This window comes from Candoia aspera, chromosome 2 (assembly GCF_035149785.1).
Source record: "Candoia aspera isolate rCanAsp1 chromosome 2, rCanAsp1.hap2, whole genome shotgun sequence".
In the NCBI taxonomy this organism is placed as follows: Eukaryota; Metazoa; Chordata; class Lepidosauria; order Squamata; family Boidae; genus Candoia; species Candoia aspera.
The window spans coordinates 114,046,993-114,072,718 of NC_086154.1; the positions used below are offsets into that span (position 1 = coordinate 114,046,993).

General features: G+C 44.1%; 1 protein-coding gene across 1 annotated transcript in view; it reads right to left on the bottom strand.

The window, feature by feature from the left end:
* Positions 1–25,726, bottom strand: part of DNAH17 (dynein axonemal heavy chain 17) — a 128,146-nt gene that overhangs the window by 19,184 nt on the left and 83,236 nt on the right. Inside the window, exons 59-70 of the mRNA XM_063293325.1 lie at positions 24,102–24,319; positions 20,743–20,950; positions 18,664–18,779; positions 16,666–16,858; positions 15,455–15,690; positions 13,545–13,667; positions 9,244–9,448; positions 8,546–8,710; positions 8,166–8,306; positions 7,612–7,782; positions 6,478–6,600; positions 724–917 (exon numbers count right to left, since the gene is read on the bottom strand). Of these exons, the coding sequence (XP_063149395.1) occupies positions 724–917; positions 6,478–6,600; positions 7,612–7,782; positions 8,166–8,306; positions 8,546–8,710; positions 9,244–9,448; positions 13,545–13,667; positions 15,455–15,690; positions 16,666–16,858; positions 18,664–18,779; positions 20,743–20,950; positions 24,102–24,319 (2,093 nt within the window). The remainder of the gene's footprint in view (positions 1–723; positions 918–6,477; positions 6,601–7,611; positions 7,783–8,165; positions 8,307–8,545; positions 8,711–9,243; positions 9,449–13,544; positions 13,668–15,454; positions 15,691–16,665; positions 16,859–18,663; positions 18,780–20,742; positions 20,951–24,101; positions 24,320–25,726) is intronic.

Sequence of the window (25,726 nt, forward strand, 5' to 3'; positions counted from 1 at the left end):
CTGAGGGCTACAGGTGCTGTAATCCAAAAGATCTGATTGCCTTTCCTCCCTGCTTTCAGGAAAACAGACTACTTGTTAGCATTTTTTTTCAAATATAAAGCAAATACATTTTCATTTGAGCCTTAAAAAAACAATCTGAGTGGGATTTTGTGCTAATTTAAATAGCAGAAATGTATTATTCAGTTCTTGCAGTGGAGTAGATTAGCCATTCACAAGCACGAAAAATTGATTTTTTTTTCTTTGTATTGTTAAAACCATAAAAGTAACTATAACTATGAGACCAACACCCCCACACACACACATAAAACCCAATTGAACATTTGCAACTATTTCTATTTGTATATTTGTTTCTATTCTTACAGAATTATCAGCATTTTGTACCAGCTCAAGCTTTCTGGAGTTGTTGATAAACAAACACAACCAGATGTACGTATATATAGGTCTGTCTGATCCCTCAGTGCCCATGTTTGTGTGTCCCTATCTGCAAGATGGATACATTTGTTGCTTGCCTTGAACCTCTGGACTGCATCAGGCCATGTTGTCTTTTGACTGTATAGCAGGCAAAAGGCCGGAGCAGGCCAAGACTCTTAACACCCAGGTCTTTGGAATAACATACCAAGCTGTACTATGAGCTGCTCCATATGACAATGTTCTCCACTCTCCAAGTGAAGCACCCTCAGGTTTCCTACTTTCCAAGCCTGTAGAAGAAAACATGATACGTACTTGACTGCATAGGTCATGCGGTCTGGCCTCATGCATCGCATCATGCACAGCTTTTGTAGGGCTGTCTTATTCTTCCACTCCTTGGGGAAAACTTCCTTTTCAGGGGTCTCTGATTCTACAAATTTTTTCCATCGCTTAGCAGAGCCTTCAATATCGCTGTCCAAGTTTTTGAATTCATCCATTTCAGAAAGTACCTGAGAATACAGCAACAGCAGATGCAGTGTTCTATTGCATCCTTGCCCATGAATGGCTAGTTAGACCACTTGGTTCTAATCAGTCTCCATCAATGTGCTACCTTCTAGAAGTGTTGCAACAGAAAGAAATAAAGCATCTCAAATATTAGTAAAATACTAAAGGATATGGTGAATTGCTTTGCATACTGTAATAGCAGCAATGGCAGACTAATTATGTGACCTCTGTTGAGAGAAAAACTCAGCCAGACATGGTCCTGCCCAGAAATTCCTGACTTGTATTGCTGACCACTTTCTTCTTCAGAGGGTGGAAGGGGATACAAATGGATCACCTGTCCTTGCCTTGATTCTAGCCAATAAGGACGACATAATTGAAGCAATAGAAGTAGCAGGAACACTGGAAGGAAATGACCGTGTGGTGCTAAAGTTCTTGATTCTAAGGGGAACTAAACCTGCAGGTGGTCAAATGCATATCTTGGACCTTAAAAAAGTTCTGGTAAGGGACAATATTCATCTCCAGATGTACAAAATTAGTAAGGCGGAAAGTATGGTTTATTTAGCTTTCAGGACACTCTCACTAACACTTTAATATATAATATCCTCAAAGGGCAGACAGTTCTGATAAACAGTTTGCTCCTTGTAAATGAAAAACCACCCAAGGTAACCTGCAGTTCCCAGACATGGAAGAGTGTTTATACTTAGAGAAACAGTTTACCACAAACCTATGTTAATGAGTATGGTGTGGCTATCCAAGTACAACAGTTTTTCCATTGTGGTGGTCCTTAACAGGACCCAGCCATTGCTCTGGGATTAAAAGAGCCTTTGGCCTAATGATAGTCTTGGCAATCTAATGTATTTGCCACTCTGGAAAACAGCATGATAAGGGTCTGGATATGAGCCAAGGTCAATGATATCAAAGAGGATAAACTGATTTTGCCAAACTGTGCCATAATACTATAACTAATCAATGATGAAAATGTCCATCTACTTCTTGGACTTGCCTGGACAGGTTTGAATAGTTTGGTTTGATGCAAATTTAGGGTTAGAATTTATTCAGAACTAATTCATATCTGTCCAGCTACACCTGGTAACACACCGGTTCCTACATTTGAAATCTACATTTGAAATCTACATTTCTGAAATCACCCCTATACCATGTTTGCCCTTTGCATATCTTACTCTAGATCCTTGCTGTCCTGCAGCTCATATCACATGTTTTTTAAAAGTAAATAGCGCCTACCAAAACCATGCACTGGCTAGTACCTGACACTGTGACTGAAGCAAATCTTTCATGAGCAAGTTCATATCTATTATGGACTCTACTACAGTTATGAAGCCCAGCATTTTGCCAGGCCTCTTCTGAGTTATTAAGAAGAGAACAACTGGCCCTGTGGTATAGTTATAACAACTTGAAACTGACTACACTCAAAACTGTAGAGATGGTTGTGGATTTTAGAAAGAATCCTTCTAACTCCCCTCTCCTTACTATATTCGATAGCCCAGTATTAGTAGTAGAGTCCTTTAAGTTTTTGGGCTCCATAATTTCTCAAGACCTGAAATGGATGGTTAACATCAGAACTATCATCAAAAAGCCACAACAAAGGATGTTCTTCCTGCGTCAACTTAGGAAGTTTAATCTATCTCAGGAGCTTTTGATACAGTTCTACAGAGGAATTATTGAATCTGTTATCTGTTCTTTTATAACTGACTGGTTTGGTTCCGCAACCAAGCAGGACAGATATAGACTTCAACGGATAGTTAAGTCTGCAGAAAGAATTATTGCAATCCACCTGCCTTCTATAGAAGACCTGTATATTGCAAGGGTCAAAAATAGGGCGGAGAAGATATCTGCAGACCCTTCGCATGCTGGACATAAACTGTTTCAACTTCTACCATCAGGATGGCGCTAGAGAGTACCACATGTCAAAACATCTAGACATTGAAACAGTTTTTTCCCTCGTGCCATTGCTCTGTTGAACTCCTAATTAATGCAGCATGATATAATAATTGATAATGTATGGTAAGGCATGACTGCCAAGATGTGACCGGTAATGCTCTGTTAAATGTGAACAGTTAGACAACAGATGCAGTATATTGTCCCTTAATTCTCCCTTTAAATATGAGTGTGTGTTAGTTAATAGCCGTAGTATTATTTTCCTTCATTTTTCTTTCTTTCTTGATTGTATAGTTTTAGTAAATAACATTATTACTTTACTATTGTTTATTTTTGATGTTATGTAAATGTATTGAGAGCTCTTCCACCGAAGTCAAATTCCTTGTATGTCTAATCATACTAAGAGATCAGGTGTCATGACCCCATTGCAAGGCACGAAGAGCCTCACAACGTGGATCATGATCATTAAGGAAAAGAGGAAGGAGATAATTAAAACAGTGCTTAATCCAAGCACCCAAAGCACCCACACCCATGGACTCATATACAGCTGAAAAGAAGGGCTTCAGATAAGCAGTGATAAGCTGCACCTGGTGCCCTGGAGGACACACCAGAACCAAGAGGACAAGGAAAGACACCGGGAAAATGCCCACACAGCCATCAAGGAGCCCATCAAGAGGGATTGGGGACAATGAAGGGTGGAGGAGCACGGGACCCCGCAAGAGGGTATAAACAGGGTGCCTCACCACCGCACCCCCGTTCCCGTTTTTCGTTCTGTCAGCCACCATTCCAATAAACCGGAAATCCTTAATACCTATTAAGTGAGTCTGTGCCTTATTGCGAAGTGAGACTGACCCTGACATAAAAACGGGAACCCACAAAAAGTTTTTACCTAGCACCTATCCAACTAGCTTGTGAGGGACCCTGCTAGGTATGAACAACCACTCGGCACCCGGCGGCGAAGCTCCCCTCCCCTCGGGCGGGATGTGGCTGAGGTCCGGGCGGCACAACGCCCAGGTAAGTATGGGATCCAGCTTGGGGGAAGAGGAGTGGGAGGGAACCACCCCGGCGCCCCGGGGCCCGCGGGCCACTGGGGGCGAGACGAGGGGATCCTCTCCAGGTTCGCCCGGCACCCCGGAGGAGACGCGAGCCGAACCGACACCCAGGGCAGACAGAATCGAGGGATCGCCTGGCACCATGGAGGGACCGAGGGAAGGTCCTTCCTCCATGACAACCAGAGGCGAGGGCGAGTGGAGCGGCGAGCGCACCAGCGGGAGTCTGCAGACGGCGGCAAGGCTGGACGTGCTGGAGGAGGGGATGCAGGCGATACGGCTGCTGCTCCAACAGCTGACGGCGGCGCAGGAACCCCGCGGCGGCAGCATCGTGGAGGCGCACCCGGACGAGAGATGGCGGGACGACCTCGCGGGAGGCGGCGGCTACGGCGGAGCCCGGTCCAAGGAGCCCACCCGACGACTGGAGGTGCACCCAGACGAGAGGCGGAGCGGCGACCCAGTGGGTGGTGACGGCTATGACGGAGCCCGGTCCAAGGAGCCCACCCGACGACTGGAGGCGTACCCGGACGAGAGATGGAGCGGCGACCCAGCGGACGGCGGAGGCTACGGAGGAGCCCGGTTCTGAGAGGCCACCAGAGGGACGACATCCCACCCTCCCACCCTGCCGATGAGACGACCTACTGGCGAGGGGACCCAGTGAGAGATGACAATGACACCGCCAGACGCCTGGAGCCGATCCGACCCGCACCAGCCCCCACACAGCACGCTGCAAGGCCCAGATGTGACCTGGAGCCAGGCCAGAATGGCAGCCAAGGACTTTGGCATAAAGTTTGATGGGGACCCCTCGAAACTCTCCTTTTTCCTAACAAATGCGAGGTACTACCTCGAAGAATGGGGTCTCTGTTTCAGGACTGAACGGGGCAAAGTCAATGCCCTCGCCATAAAATTAAAAGGACGGGCCGCGGATTGGTATGTCCAATTGTGCCAATCAGGCGCCTGGGCGCTGCAGGACAGCACAGAATTCCTTCGAGCGCTGGAACTGCACTTCAGGGACCCCCTGGAGCAAGAAAGAGCTAAAAGGACGCTGAAAACACTCAGGCAAGGGCAGCGCTCCGTGGCAGAGTATGCCATGGAGTTCCAAGCCCTAGCCGGCAAGGTGGAAGCCTGGTCTCAATCGACCCTGATTGAGAAATTCAAAGAAGGTCTTAACTTGAACGTGCTCCGGTGGGCACTCTGTCACAACAACCCCAACTCCCTGACCGAGTGGATCTGGCTGGCAGGGGAAGCAGAGGACGCCCACGACACATTCCGCCAAGCCCAGAGGGAAGCACAGCAGGCGGAGACAGCGAGACCATCACGGACAGCTGCAAGGCCAGGGAAGTCGAGATCCCAACCGTGGAAGGAGGAACGGGACCAGCGCTTTGCAAAAGGGCAGTGCTTCACGTGCGGCAAGGACGACCATAAGGCGGCAGCATGCCCCAAACCGACACCCAGAGAGAGCACGAGGAGGGCACCATCCGCACCAACCCCAGCGCCAAGAAAGCGACCAGCAGCGAGGGGGGAGTATCGGGCCAGACATTTCCCCTACAGCTCAGAGGAGGAGGGAAGCAATCCCGACGAGCCGGCAGGAAACGACAGCCACCTGGCCTAAGGGGCGCCAAAGGACAGGTGGAGAAGAGCAACAGGCACAATGACAAAGGGGTGAGTGAGGAATGCCCCACCCTCTATGTCCATGTCACCCTCACCCATGGGGAAAAGACTGAAAAGGTCTGGGCACTGATTGACTCTGGCTGCTCTAAAAGCCTAATGCACCCAGACCTGGTAGCCGCACTTAACCTCCGCTGCTATCCACTTCAGCACCATTTGGTGTTCACTCAGCTTGACGGATCAGCAGCGGGAGGAGGCCCGGTCACCCAATACACCGGAGAAACCGCGCTAAGGCTCGGCAGCCACGAGGAAAAATTGGCTTTCATCGTGGCACCGGTGGGGCAACCTCTACTCATACTAGGGATCCCATGGCTCGTGCAGCAAAACCCAGTTATCAACTGGAAAACCAGAGAGATTAAGTTTGCTGACGGGCGTTATCAAGCACCCACAGGGAACAGGGTCCCCCGAGCAGCCATGGGGAGGGCAACAACGACTTCAGAGCACAGAGAGGCGGCGCTGCCAGAGGGACTGCCAATCAAATACACGGACTTCGCAGACGTCTTCGGCGAGAAAGAGGCGGACAAACTCCCCCCCCACAGGAAAACAGACTGTACCATTGAACTGGTCCCAGGGGTACCCCTACCCAAACCCAAAATATATGCCATGACCCAGAGGGAGCTGGCAGCATTGAGGGACTTTGTGGACAAAAACTTGGCAAGAGGTTTTATCGAGCCTGCAAACTCTCCAGTAGGAGCGCCAGTCCTCTTTCGTGAGAAAAAGGACGGGTCACTGCGGCTCTGTACAGATTACCGTGGATTAAACACCGCATGCGTATCCAATAAATACCCTCTACCCTTAATAAAGGACATCTTGTCCCACCTGGCAAAGGGTAAGGTATTTTCTAAACTGGACCTAAGGGAAGCCTATTACTGTATACGGATACGGGAGGGGGATGAGTGGAAAACTGCCTTCAACTGCTATTTCAGGCTACAAATAGTGTTTTTGAGCAAACCTTAATTCCACCCCATCCTTGACCTAATAAGAAATCTACTGGAGATGTCAAACCAGCTTTAAAGGGAAAACGCAGAAGGAAGTCCAGTTCCACTGGATTCACTTCTTTTTTCACCAACAAGACCTAGGGAAGATAAGAAAAATTAGGAATGTTACAGATGATATACCTTACTTTAAACAAACAAACAACAGCTGCTATGGCTACAATACCAAGTTCATTAACCTTCCAATTTATTGATTTTCAGAGATGGTGAACCTATAGGCAAGGACATAAACCCCAGCCAGAGGGGGTAGTTTGGGAATCTGGGGCAAAGTGAGCAAACGAACGTCTTTGTACAGTGCTATTCCCTAGAGCTGGATGTGTCCAGAGTACTGAAGATAGCTTATAGGACAAACATCTGCTTGGGCTTTCAGTGAGAAAGGGGGCCATAATGATGCTAGTAGCCATGCCAGTGCTGACCTTACTTCCCTAGAGCATATTTCTCAATGAGCTTTTCTTAATTGCAACTCTGAAAATCTGCAGCCAGAATGATCAATGGGGAGATTGGCTGGGAATTATAGAAGTTGTCATCCCACAAATCTAGGGAACACCTGGCTGGATAAGCATTCTTTATTGTTTAAAGTTATTTCCACTCTGTCTTCTGCTTTAACCTTTCATGGCCAACTGCCTTCCAATTCCAGTTGCTTCATTTATGAACATTTTTTTTTCCTGCATGCATTTTCTTAAGAATATTTCCCCAAACTTGTTTTGCAATAAGAACAGATACTACACTTGATCTTAGCCAGAGTGATCCTTGCCCTCCTGAGAACCTTTACTCTCATTTGCAAAATATTTTGTGGCCTGGTTCACACATCATATCACACTATCATGTGGCTTGGCTGTGGTTAAGGGACTGTATAAATCCAGCCACTGTGGTTGATGGCTTTACATGCTGCGTGATCACAGACAGCTGTAGTTTACTGAATAAACCATGGCAAGTAAATCATATGTAAACTCAGTTTCTAATACTCTATGAGGCTAGTAGCTAGCTATAGTTTCAATATAATAGCAAGTTTTCTACACATGTATATCCTTTTTATCAAGCAGGGGGGAAATACTGACATTTTTGTCATGACCATCATCCAGTCACTTTACCTGAAAGGCAACCTGGGCTAGAAAAATAAGTTTGTCTCTCTCAAAAAGTCCCCGAGCTGTGTACATATAAACTGAATAGGTGATCTCATCTGTAAGGTTGATCACCCTGTGTTTCACATCTTCTGCTGGAGCTGTACGCTGAATAGCTTTCTCAAACACCACGTTGAAAGCCTAAACAGAAAAGAAGAAGAAGCCAAAAGACAAAACTGTAGGGTTTCAGGCAGATGTCCTACTTTGCATTCTGGGAAAGAAAGAGACACAAGAAAGGGGTTGTCCTCAAAAACATGAGGTGACTCCTTAGTTGGGTGTTAGCAAAACAGAAGGCCCAAAATCTGGCTCTCTAGCAGGTTTTTCCATGGGACTTGAGGGCCCTTCTTTCTGCTTGGCCCTCAGGCATTCTTCCTTACAATGGGCAAAGAGTCCCAATGGGCAGCTGTAAGATTATCTGCAAAAAAGGCTGAGGGTGTCTTGGACTTCATAAGAACAGAGAAAGCTTATTTTCTACAGAAATATAACCCATCACTACCCAAATAGCATGTTCCGCTATTAGTTACCTTCAGAGAGAACTGATAGATGGGGTTGATTTTGTTTAGGTCATTTAATATAAAATACAGCAGAGATGCCCTTTCTGCTGCCGGCCTGTAGTTCTCTCTGGCTTCATTAATTTGTACTTCAGTAACTTTAGCCTCTTTCACCTAAAAAAATAAGAAAAAAACTTTTTTTAAAAGAATAAAAAAATGAACAGTCTTCAGTGTGTAATATCTAGTCATGCTTTAGAGAACTATAGTGTTCTCTTACAGCACTTCACTTTCACTGCTAGGTTGGTAAGTCACACATTTACGAGAGAGACACATCTCTGTGCTGTTGCTGAGGCCACGACAGCATAGTTGAATAAGTTGTTCAATAGTTCACTAAGTTGAACCAGCTGACTTACTTTTTGTTCTATCTCATTAGCTGTGCGTTTCGTGGTCTCGAGGTTTTCCACCAAGGCTGTATCTCCTAGGAAGTTTCCAGACGCAGCAGAGAGTCTAGCTAGTAAGGAGTCTTCTAGTTCCTTCAGGATGATCTTAAATTCATTCTGTTGTTTTGTGAGAGTAGCCTACACCAGCAACAGAATGGGGAAAAAGAGCTTTTGTTATTTATCAGCAAATCTCCTTTCTTCCTGCTCCAAAACTAGACAATTTTCAACATGGGGCTGCAGGTTCCTGTCTCAGCTGAAGCCGCTGAGTAAAATGGGATATGAATTCTTGGACTTTTTCCATTAACACGTCATACATTTTAAATACATATTTACCTATTGTATTAGAGGTGACAGCTACGTACCACTACTATTCCCCACTTGGGTTGTTGAAGTCCTGAGATATACTGAACAAGTATCTTACGGAAGAAGACAATTGAGATACTTGTTTTAGACTCCCTGCTTAGACCACCTTGGTGCTTCCCAAATGTGCGGGACTTCAGCTTCCATAATCTCTGTCCATGCTGGCTGAAGTTTCATAAGCGTTGGGTCAATACCTCTGAATACCATCAGAGTAAGCTGGCTTAAATTATTTGGTTTTCTTTAGAATTACTGACTAAGATGAACATCAGTTGGTCCCTAAGTCAGAAGCTCACCACTAGTAATGATAATACCTTCAGTTCCTCTAAGTCAGGTCTTTCCTTAGCAACCACAGCAGCTAAAAGCTGGTCTTCCAAGCCATCCCTGGTAACCAAAAAGTTGATCAGTGTGCACTGAGCCTGCATCTCTGGCTTGTAGTGGGGATTGAAGTACTTGGTGTGCAGGATCAGGCGAAAATTGGGGTGGTACTCCACTTCCTTATCTCCTATTTTAATGTATCTAGGAATAAGAGTTTTGAAATACGTGAAAATATTGCATAAACTAATGCAACCTATCTTTGCTTACATTCACTATTGACGAACAGAGCTACTAGCCCAGCACCACCAGTTTTTTTATTTTAGCTCAGACTCAATGATAGAAAATCAATCCTTTTTGTCTAGAACAGTGGGCTCAATATACAGGGAACTGCATATCAGGTCAGATCATCAATTCATTTGGATTAAGATTGTCTGGGCAGACTGGGGGCCCTTGCCAAATGCTGAGCTATTGACCTATGCTTCAGCTGGCAGAAAACTATACCATTTTCTACAGTTGCTGTCTTTCTCCATTGTCAATCTTTATCCTGCATCAACTGCTTCTGTTCTGGCTTGTTGCCAAATGGTGATATCCTGATTCCAGCCATTCAGGTACAAAGTTATTGGTAAAGCTCCCTGGGTTTCCTGTCCTCCTGCGTTTGGGACATCACTGGCCACCAGGCAGTCATCTGCCCGTCAGGGCAGTGATGCAGTGATGGGACTTGGGGAGATGGCAAATTTTGACTGGTGGCTGACTTGCCTCTCCCTGCTTATCATTGTGCCAAAGCACCTGTCAGAACTGGGGAAGCTGAATGGTAGAGCAGAACTGGCATTTACAAAACCCAGCAGCTGCGGCCCAGATTGTTGAACAGATGACCAGTGGGCTGGGCAAACTGTATGGTAAAACAAGAAGTTTGTGTTGGCTAGATCTGAGACAAAGGCCTTTTCCTCTTTGTTATCCAGCTCCCCCAGGTCCCCAGTCAGCTTTTCTGTGGCTTCTAGGGGGCCACTGGGCAACACGGTAGTGGCTGCTGTGGCCATTTCTTTCTGCCTGGAGGGGAAAAAGATGGCAGTACAAGACAGTGCCAGGAGCCCAAGGGGAGGAGGTGTGCCCTGCCAATTGGCCAAAAGATGCAGACTGTTTCCTAATTGCACTGCCAGCAGAACTATTAGCAAAGTGCATCAGATTATTAAAACTGGCACAGCTTAGGATCACCTAAGGTTGCCTTAAGGTCTAAAGATGAGATGAAGGCCATATCATGAGGCCATGGCAAAATAGGTAAAGGCATTAAGTCTGGTTGCCCTGGTTTCAGAAATGAATCTTTCCCCACCCTGTCTGGAGATGCTGCAGGTGGAACCTGGGGCTTTCAGCATGCAAAGTGGATGCTCTGCACTGAGCTATTATAGAGTGGCCATTCTCCATATCTGCTCATCTTACACAACACATCTGGAAAAAAGAGATTAATTACGTAAGGGTGATATTAATGGGGGACATTGTTTGTGAGGTTGGAGGTTGGCAGTAGAAATGAAAACTAGTAGAATTAGTTTAGAAGAGAGTTAGATTTGCAGTGTCAATGTCAATCCCACAAGAGCCACAGATTCCAATATCCCTTTGGATAGATTCAGAGTCATGAACACAAGCAGCATATTTTGAGAATATTTGTTAACTTTGTTTTTTTCTGTTTGATTTTCATCATGGTAACTTGAATTACAGACATTCTGGAGCATTTATCTTGTGTAGTTTGAAACATATATGAGCTTCTATTCTCCTGTCCCCAAATGGCACTCCTTGATTCCATACAAATCCTTCCTGCTCTGGGAAGAAATTTGGTGAATTTCAGTTAAAGTGTTTTGTGTGCAGAAAGACCTAAAGTGCATTTAAAGTTGCTTTGCAGCTCACTGCTTTGTGATGACCCACAGATGTTCACTTTCTGCTCTTCTTGTGACACATCTGAGACATCTTTTATTGTGTTTCCTCATGAAAGGAGCGAGACCAGGGCCAACACTGGCAGGCTTGGTGACAGCAGGGGTAAACTTTGTGCCTACAAATGTAGATGTGGACAAAAGCCAGAAAAGGATGTGCAGGCCCAGACATGCAATTCTGAACCAGTATAAAAGAAAAGGGCATGAGCCTGTCATTTCTGAAATGCTTACTGCTGTCATAAACTTACTCATGGACAACCTGAGACACTTTGCCGCTTAAGGCAAAGGGCTATATGGTGCTCCCTCCTGATCCTAAAAGGGGACAGAAGCTAACACAACTGGCAGTGGCATCTGACATCCAGATAAGCTATGGCATACAATCATCCACCGGACCTGAAGACAATGGGCTAATTTGGGGCATTAATATTGGACAAATCATTTTTGTGATGTGAAGAATAAATCAAAATTGCAGAGGTGTTAAACAACCACAACCCTCAGCTGGTGTTACTGCTCAGCAAGAACCCAGGATGCCAGACAAATGTCTCTTAGAGCTTATTCTTACTTGCATTTATCACAGGACCATCATGCTCTGATAATCCCAGTTTCCCGCTCAACTGCATGTCATCCTATGATTATGACCCCAGTCTATGAATGAAATTATCTAAGGTAATTAGCAAGTGAACTGGAATAAAAATAGCCTTTCCCCCCTTATCTCTGTACAGGTAAGTCCTTGTTTAGCAACTGCAATAGGTTCTGGTGACTCCATCGCCAAGTGAAATGGTCGCTAAGTGAAAATCACATGACTGTGCTTACGATTTTACTTTAGCTTTCCTTTGCTTTACAGCATCAGTAGGATATGATGCCAAAGACCCAGGTGAACAGTGGGGAAGGTTTCCAGCACTTGACCCACGAGGAAGCCAGGTAAAAGGGCAAATCTTTCAGCCCTTTTTCGCCCTTCCCCACCCTTGGGAGTGCTTACCACAGTGCTGTGATTATTAGCAAGAAAAGAATTGATGACTGTATTTACATTCATTGGAAGAGAAGGGTTTACAAGAGAGTAAGCAGGCACACAACGGGGAATACACAGCTGTTTGCCTAACCTGCTTGTGGCTGCAAGCCACCAGCCACTTAGAAGGCAAAAAAGCCTTCGGTGAGAAATTGATTAGGGTCTGGGTCAGTGTCAGGCAGCAGCACCAGTCCACAGAGGAGTCTAATCAACTAATTAAGGTCACAGAGCTGAGCTTATTAACTTGCCCTTAGCACTTGTTAGGGATGCCCTGTGCTGCAGAGGAAAGCAGCCCAGGAAGAGGTGGCTTGTTTTGGCGATCTCTCTGCTCTGTGGGGGAGGGTGGAGAAGAAGGTGGGTCAGGCCCAGAACAACACATACTAACTGGCTGTAATGGTGAACACAAGAGAGAGAGAGGTAAATGTGGGTATTGGTCACCAAGTTACTTTTTCATCACTGTCGTAACTGCAAATGGTCGCTGTCGGAGGCAGTGGCTAAATGAGGGCTACCTGTCATACTTTGTCACCCACTATCCTAAAGGTTTGGTGAGGTGACCTCTCCTCTGGTCACCAGCCAGTCTCTGTCACAGCCATTTCACTCCCAGTGTTTATCTTCGCTGTTAGAATTTGTTTCCTGAGTTCCTTTCTCACCTGTCTCTCCACCTCTGACCCCAGCTGTCTCTAGGCTCCTGACAAGGTAGCGGAGAACAGGCTTCCTCACTTTATTTGGAGAAGACCAGCAAGTGCATATATGCAGTTCTATATTAACAATACTGATGCTATTTCAGAGTACTGTTAATAGAAAAATGCACAAATGTGCCTGTTCTCCTTCCCCAAATAAAGTAGCAGAAGTCTGCTTTACTCTTCTCTACCAAATGGTTAGAGATAAGAATGCAATGGCACTGACTCTTCAGCCCCTCATGACCTACTGACCAAAAGGGAATTGTATTGTGTGAGTCGGAAGTTAAGGATTTATGCGGTGTCCGCTCCTTCTCTGTTACCCGGCCTGCTCTTTGGCTTAAGAGGTTGCTAATCTGAGGTCGCTTCCTTCTGCCGTTCCTCCAAGGTGTGCGTGCACAGAAAACGCATTCTTCAACTCTCCTCCTGATAGGATGCAGTTAGCTATGAGCTAGGCTTTGCCTGTCCCTATAATAATACTGTAAATAAATCTTCTGTTATACTGTAGCTATAAAATAGGCTTCACCAATCCTTGCTTGAATCAGAGTCCCACTCTCAGGACCACTAACATATAAATGCAGAATGCTTCAGCTTCCAGTGCAAACTGGATTGCAAAGGTCAGACTACAAAGATACTCTTTCTTTTGTAACTTCTGTTATAAAACCAAGGGCTGTTGTGACTGCAGATGTACTTACCTTCCTTTCTTGATTGTGTTTCGACCTAGCAGAGGATCCAGCACAGGTTCTACTGTCTCTCCAATATTCTCAATGAGCAGTGTATCTCCCTCAGAAACTGCTTTTTCAATGATATCTAGATAGCTGCACAATTGATAATAAATCTTTAAGTGTGTCACACAGTCTGTAAGAATACAAAATCTTTTCTTAAACTGTACCAGAAAGGAAGCTAAATGTATTTCCATAATCAGATGCTTGCTGAGAAAGGGGCTCTATTGGGGCCACTGAAGTAGCTGCCAGAGCAGGTAGGAAAGGATGATGTGGATTGGATGGGGATTCAAGTGAATAGACCAGTGTTTCTCAAACTTGGCAACTTTGAGATATCTGGACTTCAGCTCCCAGAATTCCCCAGCCAACCATGCTCAAGTCCACATATCTTAAAGTTGCTAAGGTTGAAAAACACTGGAGTAGACGAAGAGCGGACAAGCAGCAAGGTAGACGGGCAGCAATGGACTCCTCACGCCAATTAAATACCCAATTAAATTAAATAGCCAATTAAATAAATAGCGAGTTGTAGGTTGGCATTTTTCTGGGCTTTTGTTTTCGGTTAATCATTTTAATCATTTAATTTATTTATATGAATTTCTCATTTTTTTTTAAACTTGAGTCATGTAAGTGCGATGGGCAGTAATATAAATTTAAATAAATAAATAAATAAGCAAGCCTATCAAATCTGGAAGGACCTAGAGTGGGATTTGGGCAGAAGAGTTGTAAAACTTACGAACTCCACCTAAATTAAATGGCATGGCATGTAGGCAATGGCCTGAGAAAAAACATTGAACAAAGCAAGAAAGCAAACACCGCAACAAAGCCATCTAAGGAGCGTGGCCTTGGATGTGCAAAGACTCACTTGGATGTCCGTGACACAGTCTGAAACTATACCAACCAGAATTCGGCTACTATGTGGAAATTACACATCAAACAGTAAAAGCTACCTAGCCCAGCAAGGTGAGTGCCTGAGAGTGCAGCTGAAGTGGAAAGTAAAGGAGCTGCTATGCGGAGGAGGGTTGGACAGAAGGCATTCTGTGTACGTGCAACCATCTGGATCGCATCCATCTTCCTCTCTCCCCTTTCTTGATCAGTTATTCTGGTGGAGTTGGGGAAGCTTGGGGGAGTGAAAGGCCTGTGTGTGTAAATAATAAAGCTAGGAGATTAATGAAGAATTATTATAAGTGTCATTAAGTGTGAATCACTTGCCTGTCCTAGATCCCAGAAGTGTTGCTATGACAGATGTGTGTGTTCCCCACCTAAACTCCTGACCACTGACCAAGGCTTGGTCTCCAGCCATCTCAAGGAGCCTGTTCCCAGCCATTCCCAAGCTGCAGAGCATTGCACGTGGGGACAGCTGATAATGCATGCCTCGATGGGCGGTGCAAGGAAGACTGATTGAGCATAAGGGGGAATACAACAGAGGCTAATTCCAATAATCCCAGAATAAGGTAAAGGTAAAGGTTTCCCTTGACGTAAAGTCCAGTCGTGTCCGACTCTAGGGGGCGGTGCTCATCTCCGTTTCAAAGCCTTGGAGCCGGCGTTGTCCATAGGACACTTCCGGGTCATGTGGCCAGCATGACTCACGGAACGCCGTTACCTTCCCGCCGAAGCGGTACCAATTAATCTACTCACATTTGCATGTTTTTGAACTGCTTGGTGTGCAGAAGCTGGGACGAGCAACGGGAGCTCACCCCGCCGCGCGGTTTCGAACCGCCGACCTTCCGATCGACAGCTCAGCGGTTTAACCCGCAGCGCCACCGCGTCCCAATCCCAGAATAGATGCAGGGAAAATGAAGGCATGTCCCAGATAAGCTGGCAATCTGTAGGCCATTCTTTTGGAATAAAGTCCAAACAGTTAGAACAGAATGGCTCTGGTTCACCTTTTCTGTCCAAGCCGGATGGCCTTCAGATCTTCTCCATGCTTGTTCTTGATCCACTTGATCCCTTGAAGCTGGGCATCTATAATGAGTGGCCAACGTTCTGTGTTGCACAGGATAGTTGCATTTTCTGTCGACATACGGTCACTGGGAAGCCCCTGGTTGTTCCAGGTTGCTATATCTGCATCATCTGTTAGCAGGGATAAAGGATCCAGCCCAGAAGTGATAGGAATTGGTACCTATTAAAATGTTAAGATAAAAATAGACTGTCAGTATAGAAAAGGCACAGATTTTTTGTTTTCAGTACTGAACTTCTTAGATTTTGACAAGCATTTTAACAAAAAACAGAGCTTATCTCTTTGCTTATCTGATACTATCTCACTTGTTACTGGCAAATCAAGTGTTGGTTCAAGGCAGCCCCAGAGTCATAAAGCAGCAATCATAAAGCAGCTGTTCTCTGAAGGGGTGGATGAGTAGAGAGAAGGGGGCTGAAGGGGGCTTCAGGGATCAAATGAGGAAGCCCTGTAGATTGGATAAGGAGGCTCACAGGTCAGAGGCTCCTCACATCTGGTCTAGGCAAATATGGTGACATAATGGTTAAAAAGAACCACAAGCTTTTAACAGGGATGGCCTGCAGGAATAACATCCTGTCCTCAGGACCTATAATCTCTTGGATCTGCTGCACACTTCATTGCCAAACTATTGTTTTGATGCAATGCATATATCTTGACAAGGCACATGGGGGATATGATGTTCAGTATTTTTCACCCTTCAAAAGAATCTACCCTCTGAAGAGAAGCGTTGGTGAGTGAGTGTGCCTTCTAGCAGGGGCATCTTGTATGTGGCTCTCCCTACGGAGGTTTGGCTGCTACTGATGCTAATGTCCATATTTTTAAGGCACCAAGCAAAGACCCTTTCATTCCCCATGGCTTTCAATCACTTAGGTGCTACTACTTCTGCAGTGGTCACTTTGTGGCCCCTTCTTTCTGCGGTTAGTTGTTTTAACGGGTTGTTGTAAAGTGCCCTGGATAGTAAAAGCAAAGGATGATATGTTCTTTCTTAGCCAACAAGCCAAGAAATGGTCAGAGAGTTAGTGATTTATTGTTTGAAGCTGGGCATAACCTGAGAGGTAGCCTAGAGTCACTAGGATCAGAAACCTGTCGGGCTCATGGAAACAACATTCGTCTTCTGGAATGGCATTTACACAGACTTACCTTCAGCTGCTTTAAGTAAGGAGTCCAGAACTTGTCCAGTAACTCGGTCCTGTATTTTTTGGTAAAATACCCAACATAGGAAACAAATGCAGTAATCAGTAGCACATCTCCGCACAGAGTCTTTCCCTGTTCACTGAAATTTTCCACCGATTCAGCCCAACGCACGTTTTCAGATGCTAATCCACCAACAAGCCTTAGGAAACATTCCAAAAGGAGAGAAGGTTCTGATTAGGACACGTAAAGCTCTGATCCAGCCTGGCTTGACCAGCAGCATGAACACTCCCCGAAGCAGGCCAAAGGCTCATCAGCATCCTTATGCAAAGGCCTATTTTCCAATATCCTGTTATGAGAAGGTTTTTATGTGTGTGGAATCAGGCAGGGGGGTCTGTTTGGGCAGGATGAGTTTTCAGGAGCTTCTTCCAACCCTCCTTCCTAACAATGAGGCTGTTGAACCAAGAAAGCTACTATCATAAGGCACTTAGCAAAATGACCAAGGATCTTTTCTTCATTATGGAGGCTGCCCTCAGTTGCTGTGCTCTCTGGGAAAGGAAAGAACAATCTGGCAATCAGTGTCCCCCTCCTCCCTCCCCCCTTTCAGCTACAGTGAAATGTGATATATAAAACAATCTCATCTGAAGGCAAGCACTTTCTGGTAAGTGCTAGAATCATTCAAGTTTCTCATCGCTGAAAGAATCAGGGAGCACATACAGGCCTGCAACTAGGGTCTGTGTCACCTGGGGCAGACATGGATTTCATGCCCATTTTGGCGCCCCCCCAGTGTTCATTTTCGCACCCCCCCCAGCGCGGCACCTGGGGCACATGCCTGGGTTGTCCCCCCCACAGTTGCGGCCCTGAGCATGTAACAGTAAGATGGGCTGCAACAGCTTTCACCAACATTTAAGTCACATTCAGGGCATGCCTTTTTCGAAGATATATAAGCCTTAGTATAACTTGGCTTATCATGTATAACTCTTTTTCTTGGTGATATACTTTGTGATTTTTGGCAAGGGGCAGACTGATGAGAACCACTTACGATTTCCATCTCCAGAGGACCCATAAAAATAGAGAACATTGCTTGCCTATGAAGTGACAGCCTCTTCCAAATGCTAACTGCAGTTTCTCTAAATAAACTACACATCTTTGATTCACTCTCTAGTGTAGTATTTCATTTTCAGGAAATGGTTCATAGCTTGCTGAGAAGCATAACAATTTTCTTCTGACCAGCTGGGACTTCCAGCCGGCTTGGGATAATCAACCCTCTAGTGACCTCAGATACTTTCAGATTCACAAGTATGAAAAACAATTTGATATGAATACACAATGTTTGAAGCTTTCGCAATTGCTGTCTGGTTTATATTATTTAAGATCCATATTATGCCATTGTTTTTGATGTTCCTAAAACATGGTTTCGATACTGGGGATTCAGACAAGGAATGTCATGTATCCTAGCCATGATTAATTGCAAACAATACTACAGTTTGGAGTGGCAGATCAAAGACTATGCCAACAGTTATTGCCATCTTCTTGTGAGGGGGTTTCATGATGAACATAACTTGGGATTCTGTCTCTTAGAAATTTGGAAGACATACAAGTATGAAATAGGACCAAGTTTCTAATGATACAGGAAAACCATAACAAATCTCCTATACTGTACCTGCATGCTTTTTGATACAATGAAGCAAATACCTTCAGATATCATATTTAAACCCAGACTTATCCCTAAGAAAATTAAGATGGCACATATGTTCATAACACCCATTTACGATAGTTGATTTGAACGGGAAAATGGGTAGGGGTACTAATGATTAAACTCTCCTCCTATAACTGCTGCTTCAAAGACATTGGCAGTCTCCCACCTCACTACTAGGTTTCATTTTTCAAAGGAAAGGAAGATCAGTCATAGACCTCATGTGGTCGGGCTCATGCGGACAAAAGCCAGTTATGACAGTTAGCCAGCATTATCAAAAACACCCTAGGAAGTATTTAGTGCCCTTGTACCTGTTAGCCAATGAAATGACTCTGTTTGTTGCATCAGCCTCTTGCTGGCACTTGATTTTCTCAGCTGTTGCCTTTTCAAATTCAGCCGTCAGATTAGCTAAGTTGGCGTTTAGATCCTTTCAGACAAAAAGTTTGCAGTTACTTGTATGGAAATGGCGAAGAAATTAAACTGATGCAACTTCTTCACATATTAATGAGGCAATGCTTTGGCTAAAAACAAATTGGTTTAAATTGAGCATTTGTGTGCAAGCCCGTTTCCTGTGATGAGTTACATCACAAGGATGAGTAAATGCTGCATCATGTAACCAGATCTAGTGGGGGAGTCACTTCGATCCATCACAGAAAAACAGACAGCTACACTGGTATGATTAAAAAAAAGAAAGACATCCCCCCAGTTGTTGCTGGAAATGCTTATAATTATGAATAATTTTGCGGGTGTCTGCAGGATCTACCACGTTCATCAAAATGATGAAAGCTGAGTCATGCTATAATCTCTGCCCCTTTTGTATGTGTGTGCAACATCACAATGCTCATGGAAAAGGGGCAGAGGCTGTGTTGTGTCTGTGTGACTCTGCTTTCACCATTTGCCCCCCAAACCCTCCCCTATGAATGCCCCTGAATATTCTACTGACTATTACAAAGCCTTCACACAGTGTGTATCAGTAATCATTGCAATAATTTGTCACGTAAATTTGTCTAAGTCTGTGAGGAAGAAAAGGCTACAGCAACTGGGAGGTGGTAAGTTAGAAAAAAGGTGAAGAATGGAAATGCAATGGAGGTTTGTAAAAAGACACCCAATATAGAAAAAGAGCCAGTTTGGTGTAGCCATTAAAGACACTGGGCTAGAAACTGGGAGGCTGTGAGTTCTAGTCATACTTTAGCCCCAAATAAGATATATAGTGCTAGTAAAAGAAATACCTCTTCAAGTAGCACATAATGAAGGGTTCACAACAAACTGTATGTATAACTTAGGTTCTGAATTAATCTGTTTTCTGGATTTGCACAATATATTGAATAATAAAATTACCAAAGGGGCTAGGTTTGCCAACTAGTAAACTGAAAATAAAATAAAATAAATATATTTTAAAAAACCAAACACAAAAAAACTCCACACAACTAAGCAAGGTTCAAATTAACTGAGCTTCACATGCAGTAGAAATGAGCTGTTACATTCATGTTAACGTCTGTCTTCTATTGAAACAGATCCAAGACTAAATAGGCCCAGAACCTGACAGAGCCAGGTTCTCCTTCACAAACTAGTGTACAAGTGGATGTGAGTTCCAGCAAAGCCTGTGCTCAGTTTTCTCTTCTGAACCCACAGGGAGGAGAAATATATCAGAATTCGCAGATGCCTGTTTGCTATTTCGTTTAAAGCAGGAATGGTGGTTCAGTTGCTCAACAAACCAAGGGTGTCATTTGCCAGGGCAGGAGTATGTGTGTATCAAACGAGGCAAGATGGTGATTGTGGCATGTAATCAAAGGCTTGCCCATTTTGGACATGTCACATGCACACCCAAAGGGGCAGGGCTTCAACTGTGACACTACAACTGCCATCTTGTCTGTTTGGAACCAACTTTGAACACTGGAATGTTTTTATGGTTTGTCCAGAAAATCACATTACTTCTCATGAACCAGAAATCTGTTAAACTGAGACTAAATTAATTTTTCTGGCTATGTGGAGGAATGGGGAACATGTGACGCTTCAGATATTGGAGAACTACAACTCCCAGCATGCCACACCCTTGGCACAGTTATAGCTTAGCAAATTTTGGAAAGCTGCAGAGTCACCACATCTCAACTGGGCCAGTACTGTAGTACAGATTTCATTTCATTTCATTTCATTCATGAGCAGGAGAATTCATGATTCAGAGTTCATGTTTATACCGGTTCTTGATCTGTATAGATACAACAGAGTGTTATTTGCATGCAGTTGGCTTAACTGTGTGACTCGGGCCTAAATAATTAATTCTCTTGCTTGGCGCCAGCAGTGGCTGTCAGCCAATCTGAACACTGATATCTACTTCGATGGGAGGCCCTGGGGTTTGGCACATTACCCAAATGAAGTTGTAGTGTGCTTACGGCAATCTTGTTTTTAATCATCGTGAGTTTGGCTTGTGCCTCTGCCAGTTCTGCATTAGCCTCTTCCAAGGCCTGCCGCTTAGGGGCCACATCACAGTAGACTTCATAGAAACGCACAATGTTCAAGCACCAAGAACATAAACCAGATGCAGCTGTGGACTTGGAGAGTATAAACTCGGGATCAAACGTTGGGTCGTGTTGAAATGGTCTGCGGAGAGAAGTTCACAAAGCAAGGGCACCTTCAGGTTTTATAAGGGCAGCGCATCACTTGAATGAACAAAAGGAGTAATTAAAGATAATACAGTGTTACTGTAAGTATTTACAAGAAAGAGGAAAAAACCTGACGCATTTCTAATCTCAGTGCAGCCTAGAAAAGAACTACAAAGATGTCTGCAGGATTTTTTGTGGGGTGGTGAACGAAGCTGCAATGTAGGGCACAACTGTAATTTGTGTGCATAGCACATACTAATACAAAACACTTGCCTCCTCTTCTTGCATGTATTCTGTTAGGTTTGTTGGGGGCAATGGCATCTTTTCATAAATGTTTACAGCTTCAAGTGATTTGTGAATAAAAGGATCTTATGTTCAAGAGTCAGTATCCTCTAGTAGCAGCTTCCAAGGTTTTAGAGTCGAATCCTTCCTGAGGGACAGACCAGGGATCAAAAGGGACATTCTGTCAATTAAGGAGGGGCTCTGCCTTTCTCTGCATCTTGGAAACATTGGTGAGCATTCGGAAGGAATAGCCCTGGAGCCTGTGAGAACGGTCTTCTGCTCTCAGCATGGGAGGAAATGGATATAGGACGGAACTAGGAGCTCACTCCACTGTTACACAGTTGCCACATTTTTCATCAGCCAACAAAATTTATACTGCACTACAGTAATGTTTCTGAATGACATTTCTGTTCTTGGAACTGTAGATTTTATGCCTGGTTGTGAGTTTAATAATAACAACAATAAAAAGGCTGATCATGTCAGAGAACAGGCTGACCCTTTCTGTTTTCTGGTGACTAAGCAGCAAGGCAGCAACTGTAGCAAGATAGATATGCTTGACCCATAGGCTCTGGGCCTGGCTACAGTAATGAAAAAACAACACCACACATGACATCACGGTGCAAATCCCTGCCCTTTTGTACTTACATCAAAATGTTGGACACAAATACATAAGTTACAGGGTTTACATTTGACCTCATAACATGTTCTTGTCATTTGACCTCCCTCCAGATGCCTATGACCTGATATTAAGAATTACACTGTTTCTTTTCCAGTGAGTGAATCAGAGATCTAGACTATATCACTTTTCAAGGAATGAAATTCAAAAAAATTGATCAAGTCCTAAAACTCTCTGATATCAATCACAGGCTGGACAAAGAAAAAGCAGTTGAAGAGATAGAGGTGTTCCAGGTCATCTTATGATGAATATAACAATAATAAGGCTGGTGTAACTCATAATCTTTTGCCACTATCCTATTTTTGCAACACACACACACACACTCACACATACAATAATGTTATCTGTAGGATAACTTTTACTTTTAAAAAAATGTTTAAAAGTATGGAAAAGTCATCACTATTTCAACTTAAGTTCTGATGTAGAAATCTTACAAACTCCAGTTTTTGCTCCTTTGCTTCTAACTTTTGTTTCTGGGTAGATACGTTACAGCCTAATCACAGGTCTATTGTGTCTGGACTTCCCATCACAGAAGGAATATTTACTTATACGTGTGTGTGTGTGTAAGTAACTTTATGCAGCTGAGTATGTGTGCACAGAGAAAAAATAATACATTCACTGATGTTTTTCTTTAAACTGGTGTTTAACTTAAAAAGGAATACATTCTTTATTAGGAAATTACGTTTAGGTACATAGTCTACATACCCGATCCAATATTCTAAGTACAGTAAGTGAATGAAAGGCCACGTAGTCTGCTAGACTGCATGGAGCCTGGCATGATATTTATTTTATTACTGGAGGGGAATTGTGGAAAGAAGAATTGTGAGGACAAGGAGCAGGAACTGGAAGAGATGAGAGTCCTGAGAATATCAGACTATCTAGTTACAGGCACGCTTGGTGGTGTCAACGAGGGAATATAAAGGAGAATCCCTCCACTAAAGATTATATTTATTGCCCATGGTGGCCAATAGGGTGAGAAGGCACCAAAAGACAATGCATAATGAAGTGTATCTTCCATCTCTTTCTCCTTCTCCCTCTCTCAGCAAGTCATGGGTACTTGAAGGCTGCCTCTCTCCAATGGTCTCTGCCTTCCCTATAAGATCCCCCAGAAGCAGCCCACTTCAGGTCCTATCAGTTAAAGCATGCCATCCTGTGGGACCCAGGAAGTGTGCCTTTTCTGTCATGGCCCCTCCCCTCTGGGACACCTCACCATCTGAGATCAGATTGGCTCTGACGCTGCTGCCTTTCTGGAAAGTGTAAAAAAATGTTTGTTTGCCAAGCGTGGGGGCTATGAAGTTAGTTAAAGCCTAGGTAGGTTAATATTATATGGTTTTTTTACTCTCAGCTGCTGTTGTTGTTTTGAATTATATGTTAATATTGTATGTTTTCAAGTTTTATATTGTGGTTTCTGTTTAAACTTTGCTTGCCACTCAGAGCTACTGTGGTGAGAGGGGCAGATATAAATATATAAACATATAAATCAGGAACGTCCTTCTCCAGTCATTGCATCTGTCAGTTGTTGCCAGCACCGTACGCTTAGTCACTACAGGCAATAGATGCAAGAACAGACTTTTCCTACAGAATGGACAAAAAAATGTGTGGTTACATTTCTTGCCTTTTAGCTGAGCAATTAGAGGGCTACAGATCAGGTCTTAAAAAAAATTAAATCTAGAGATCTGAGAATTGTGACTTATCCAGAGGAGGAAGGCACCTGCTGTCCTTGCACATGCCAAAGAGGTCCTGGGGAAATGCTAAGCTCCTTGTGAGCTCTGCTTGTACTGTTCATTTTTTGAAGCTTTGAATTCACATGTTTTGAACCTACAGGCCTGGTGTGAGAAGAAACAGGAAGGAGAAAATCTGCCCTGGGCACTGTAGAGATACACAGCCTCGCTCCAGGACTAGGACAACATAGTGCCATCAGGCTCAGTACTGTCCACAATAATTAACGGAGGCTTCTCAGGGTTTCGGGGCAGAATTCCCAGCCATGCCTGGAAACCCTGGGACCTTCTGCATTCAGAGCCTGTGCTCACTCTGAGCCGTAATTATTGGCATTTACCTCACTTTTAATCTTGAAGGTGGTGGATGTGAGCTACAGAGAGGAAGGCCCTTGGTGAAACACTATTTTTTTTGCATCTGATCTAATGCATGAACTGCTGTTTCAATTTATTTCATAAGTGCAGATGCCTCTTACTTAAAAGCTTTCAGGCAAGCTTCTGGAATGTGTTCTTTGTCGTATTTCTTCAGGGAATCCAGGAAAGTATCTACTTTGCCCATCATGGTTTTTGCTGCTTTCCAACTTCTGTCTTTTGGTATCTTGCCACCTGGAGCAGTAAGGATCATAACTGCTGCTGTTACATTAACCACTGCTTCTGGAGGAGATCCAAAAGACTTCAGCTCTGTCAAGTTGTTCTAGAAAGGTAGCCAAAGATGGAGGAAAAGAGAAAGATATTTTTAACAATGAAATAGTAAATTCCATGATTAAGAAAAAAGAAGCTCATTAAACAGCCCATATCAACTCTAATATATTTGCATTAGCAGATTAGCAGAATACTGCAGGCTATAGTATGAAAACGTCGCAAAAGCAGCTTTGCCCCAAAGGGTCAGACATGACTTGGTGCTTGCACAGGGGACCTTTCACCATTCACCATAGTGTGGGATCTGAGCTTGGTTGTTTGCTTGCAGACATTTCATTACCCAACTACTGTAGGTAACATCATCAGTGCAAGTGAGTGTGGGGTTTGCTCCCTGTTAACATACAGTAGCTTGCCCTGCCAGATTTAGTGGGGGTGTGGTTTTCTCCTTGGTAGTTCCTTTAAGGTATGGTTAAGGTATTGTTTTCTGTTTGATTGTTTGCCTCGTGCTAATCCCTGCTTCTCTGGGTGTTGGCTGCTGGAGAGGATGTGTTCTGGTCTTTTTGTTTCCTTCCTAGCTTTTTTATGGTCTCTTTTGAATGACGTGTAAATGTGGTTTATCTCTATGTGTCTATTGATGGCTGACTTGTCTGAGTGCCAAGCTTCCAGGAATTTCCTAGTGTTTTTGGATTTAGCTTGGTCTAGGATGCTCACAGTTTCCCAGTTGAAAGTATGCTTGAGTCTGTCCATGTGTTGTGAGATTAAGGAGTTCTCATCGTGTCTTTGCTAGTTGGTGTTCATGGATGCGCTCTGCTAGTCTTCTGCCAGTCTGTCCTACATAGTGGCTGTTACGGTCCTTGCACTGTAGGTTGTAGATGACTCCTGTTTTTTCTTCTTGGGCTACCGGGTCTTTTGGTTTGCTTAAGATGTTCTGAAGGGCTTTGGTTGGTTTGTGTGCTACGGTGATGCTGTGTGGTTGTAACAGTCTTTTGATAGTTTCTGAGATGTTTCTGATGTATGGCAGTGTTATCCTTTTCATAGCTTCTGTTGGTTGTGCTGGAGTGGGTTGAGTGGTCAGGCACTTTTTGATGAAGTTGAGCGGGTATCCATTTTGCTGGAAGATGCTGTATAGGTGGTCTGTTTCCTTTTTACTGGTGTTCTGGGTTGCTGCAGTGCATTTGTGCCCATCTGAATAATGTTCTTACACAGCTCCTCTTGTGGGAGGTTGGGCTGTTACTTTGGTAATGGAGCACTTGGTTAGTGTGGGTTGATTTCCAGTGGACTTGTGTTTCTAGTTTGCCATCATTTCCTCTACTGATGAGGATGTCCAAGAAGGGTAGTGTGTCGTTGTTGTTGTTTTCTTCTTCCCTTGCAAATTTTATTCCTCTGAAGATGTTGTTGATGGCTTCATGTGTCTCCTCCAGTTGTTCCTTTTTTATTATGACAAAGGTGTCATCTACATACT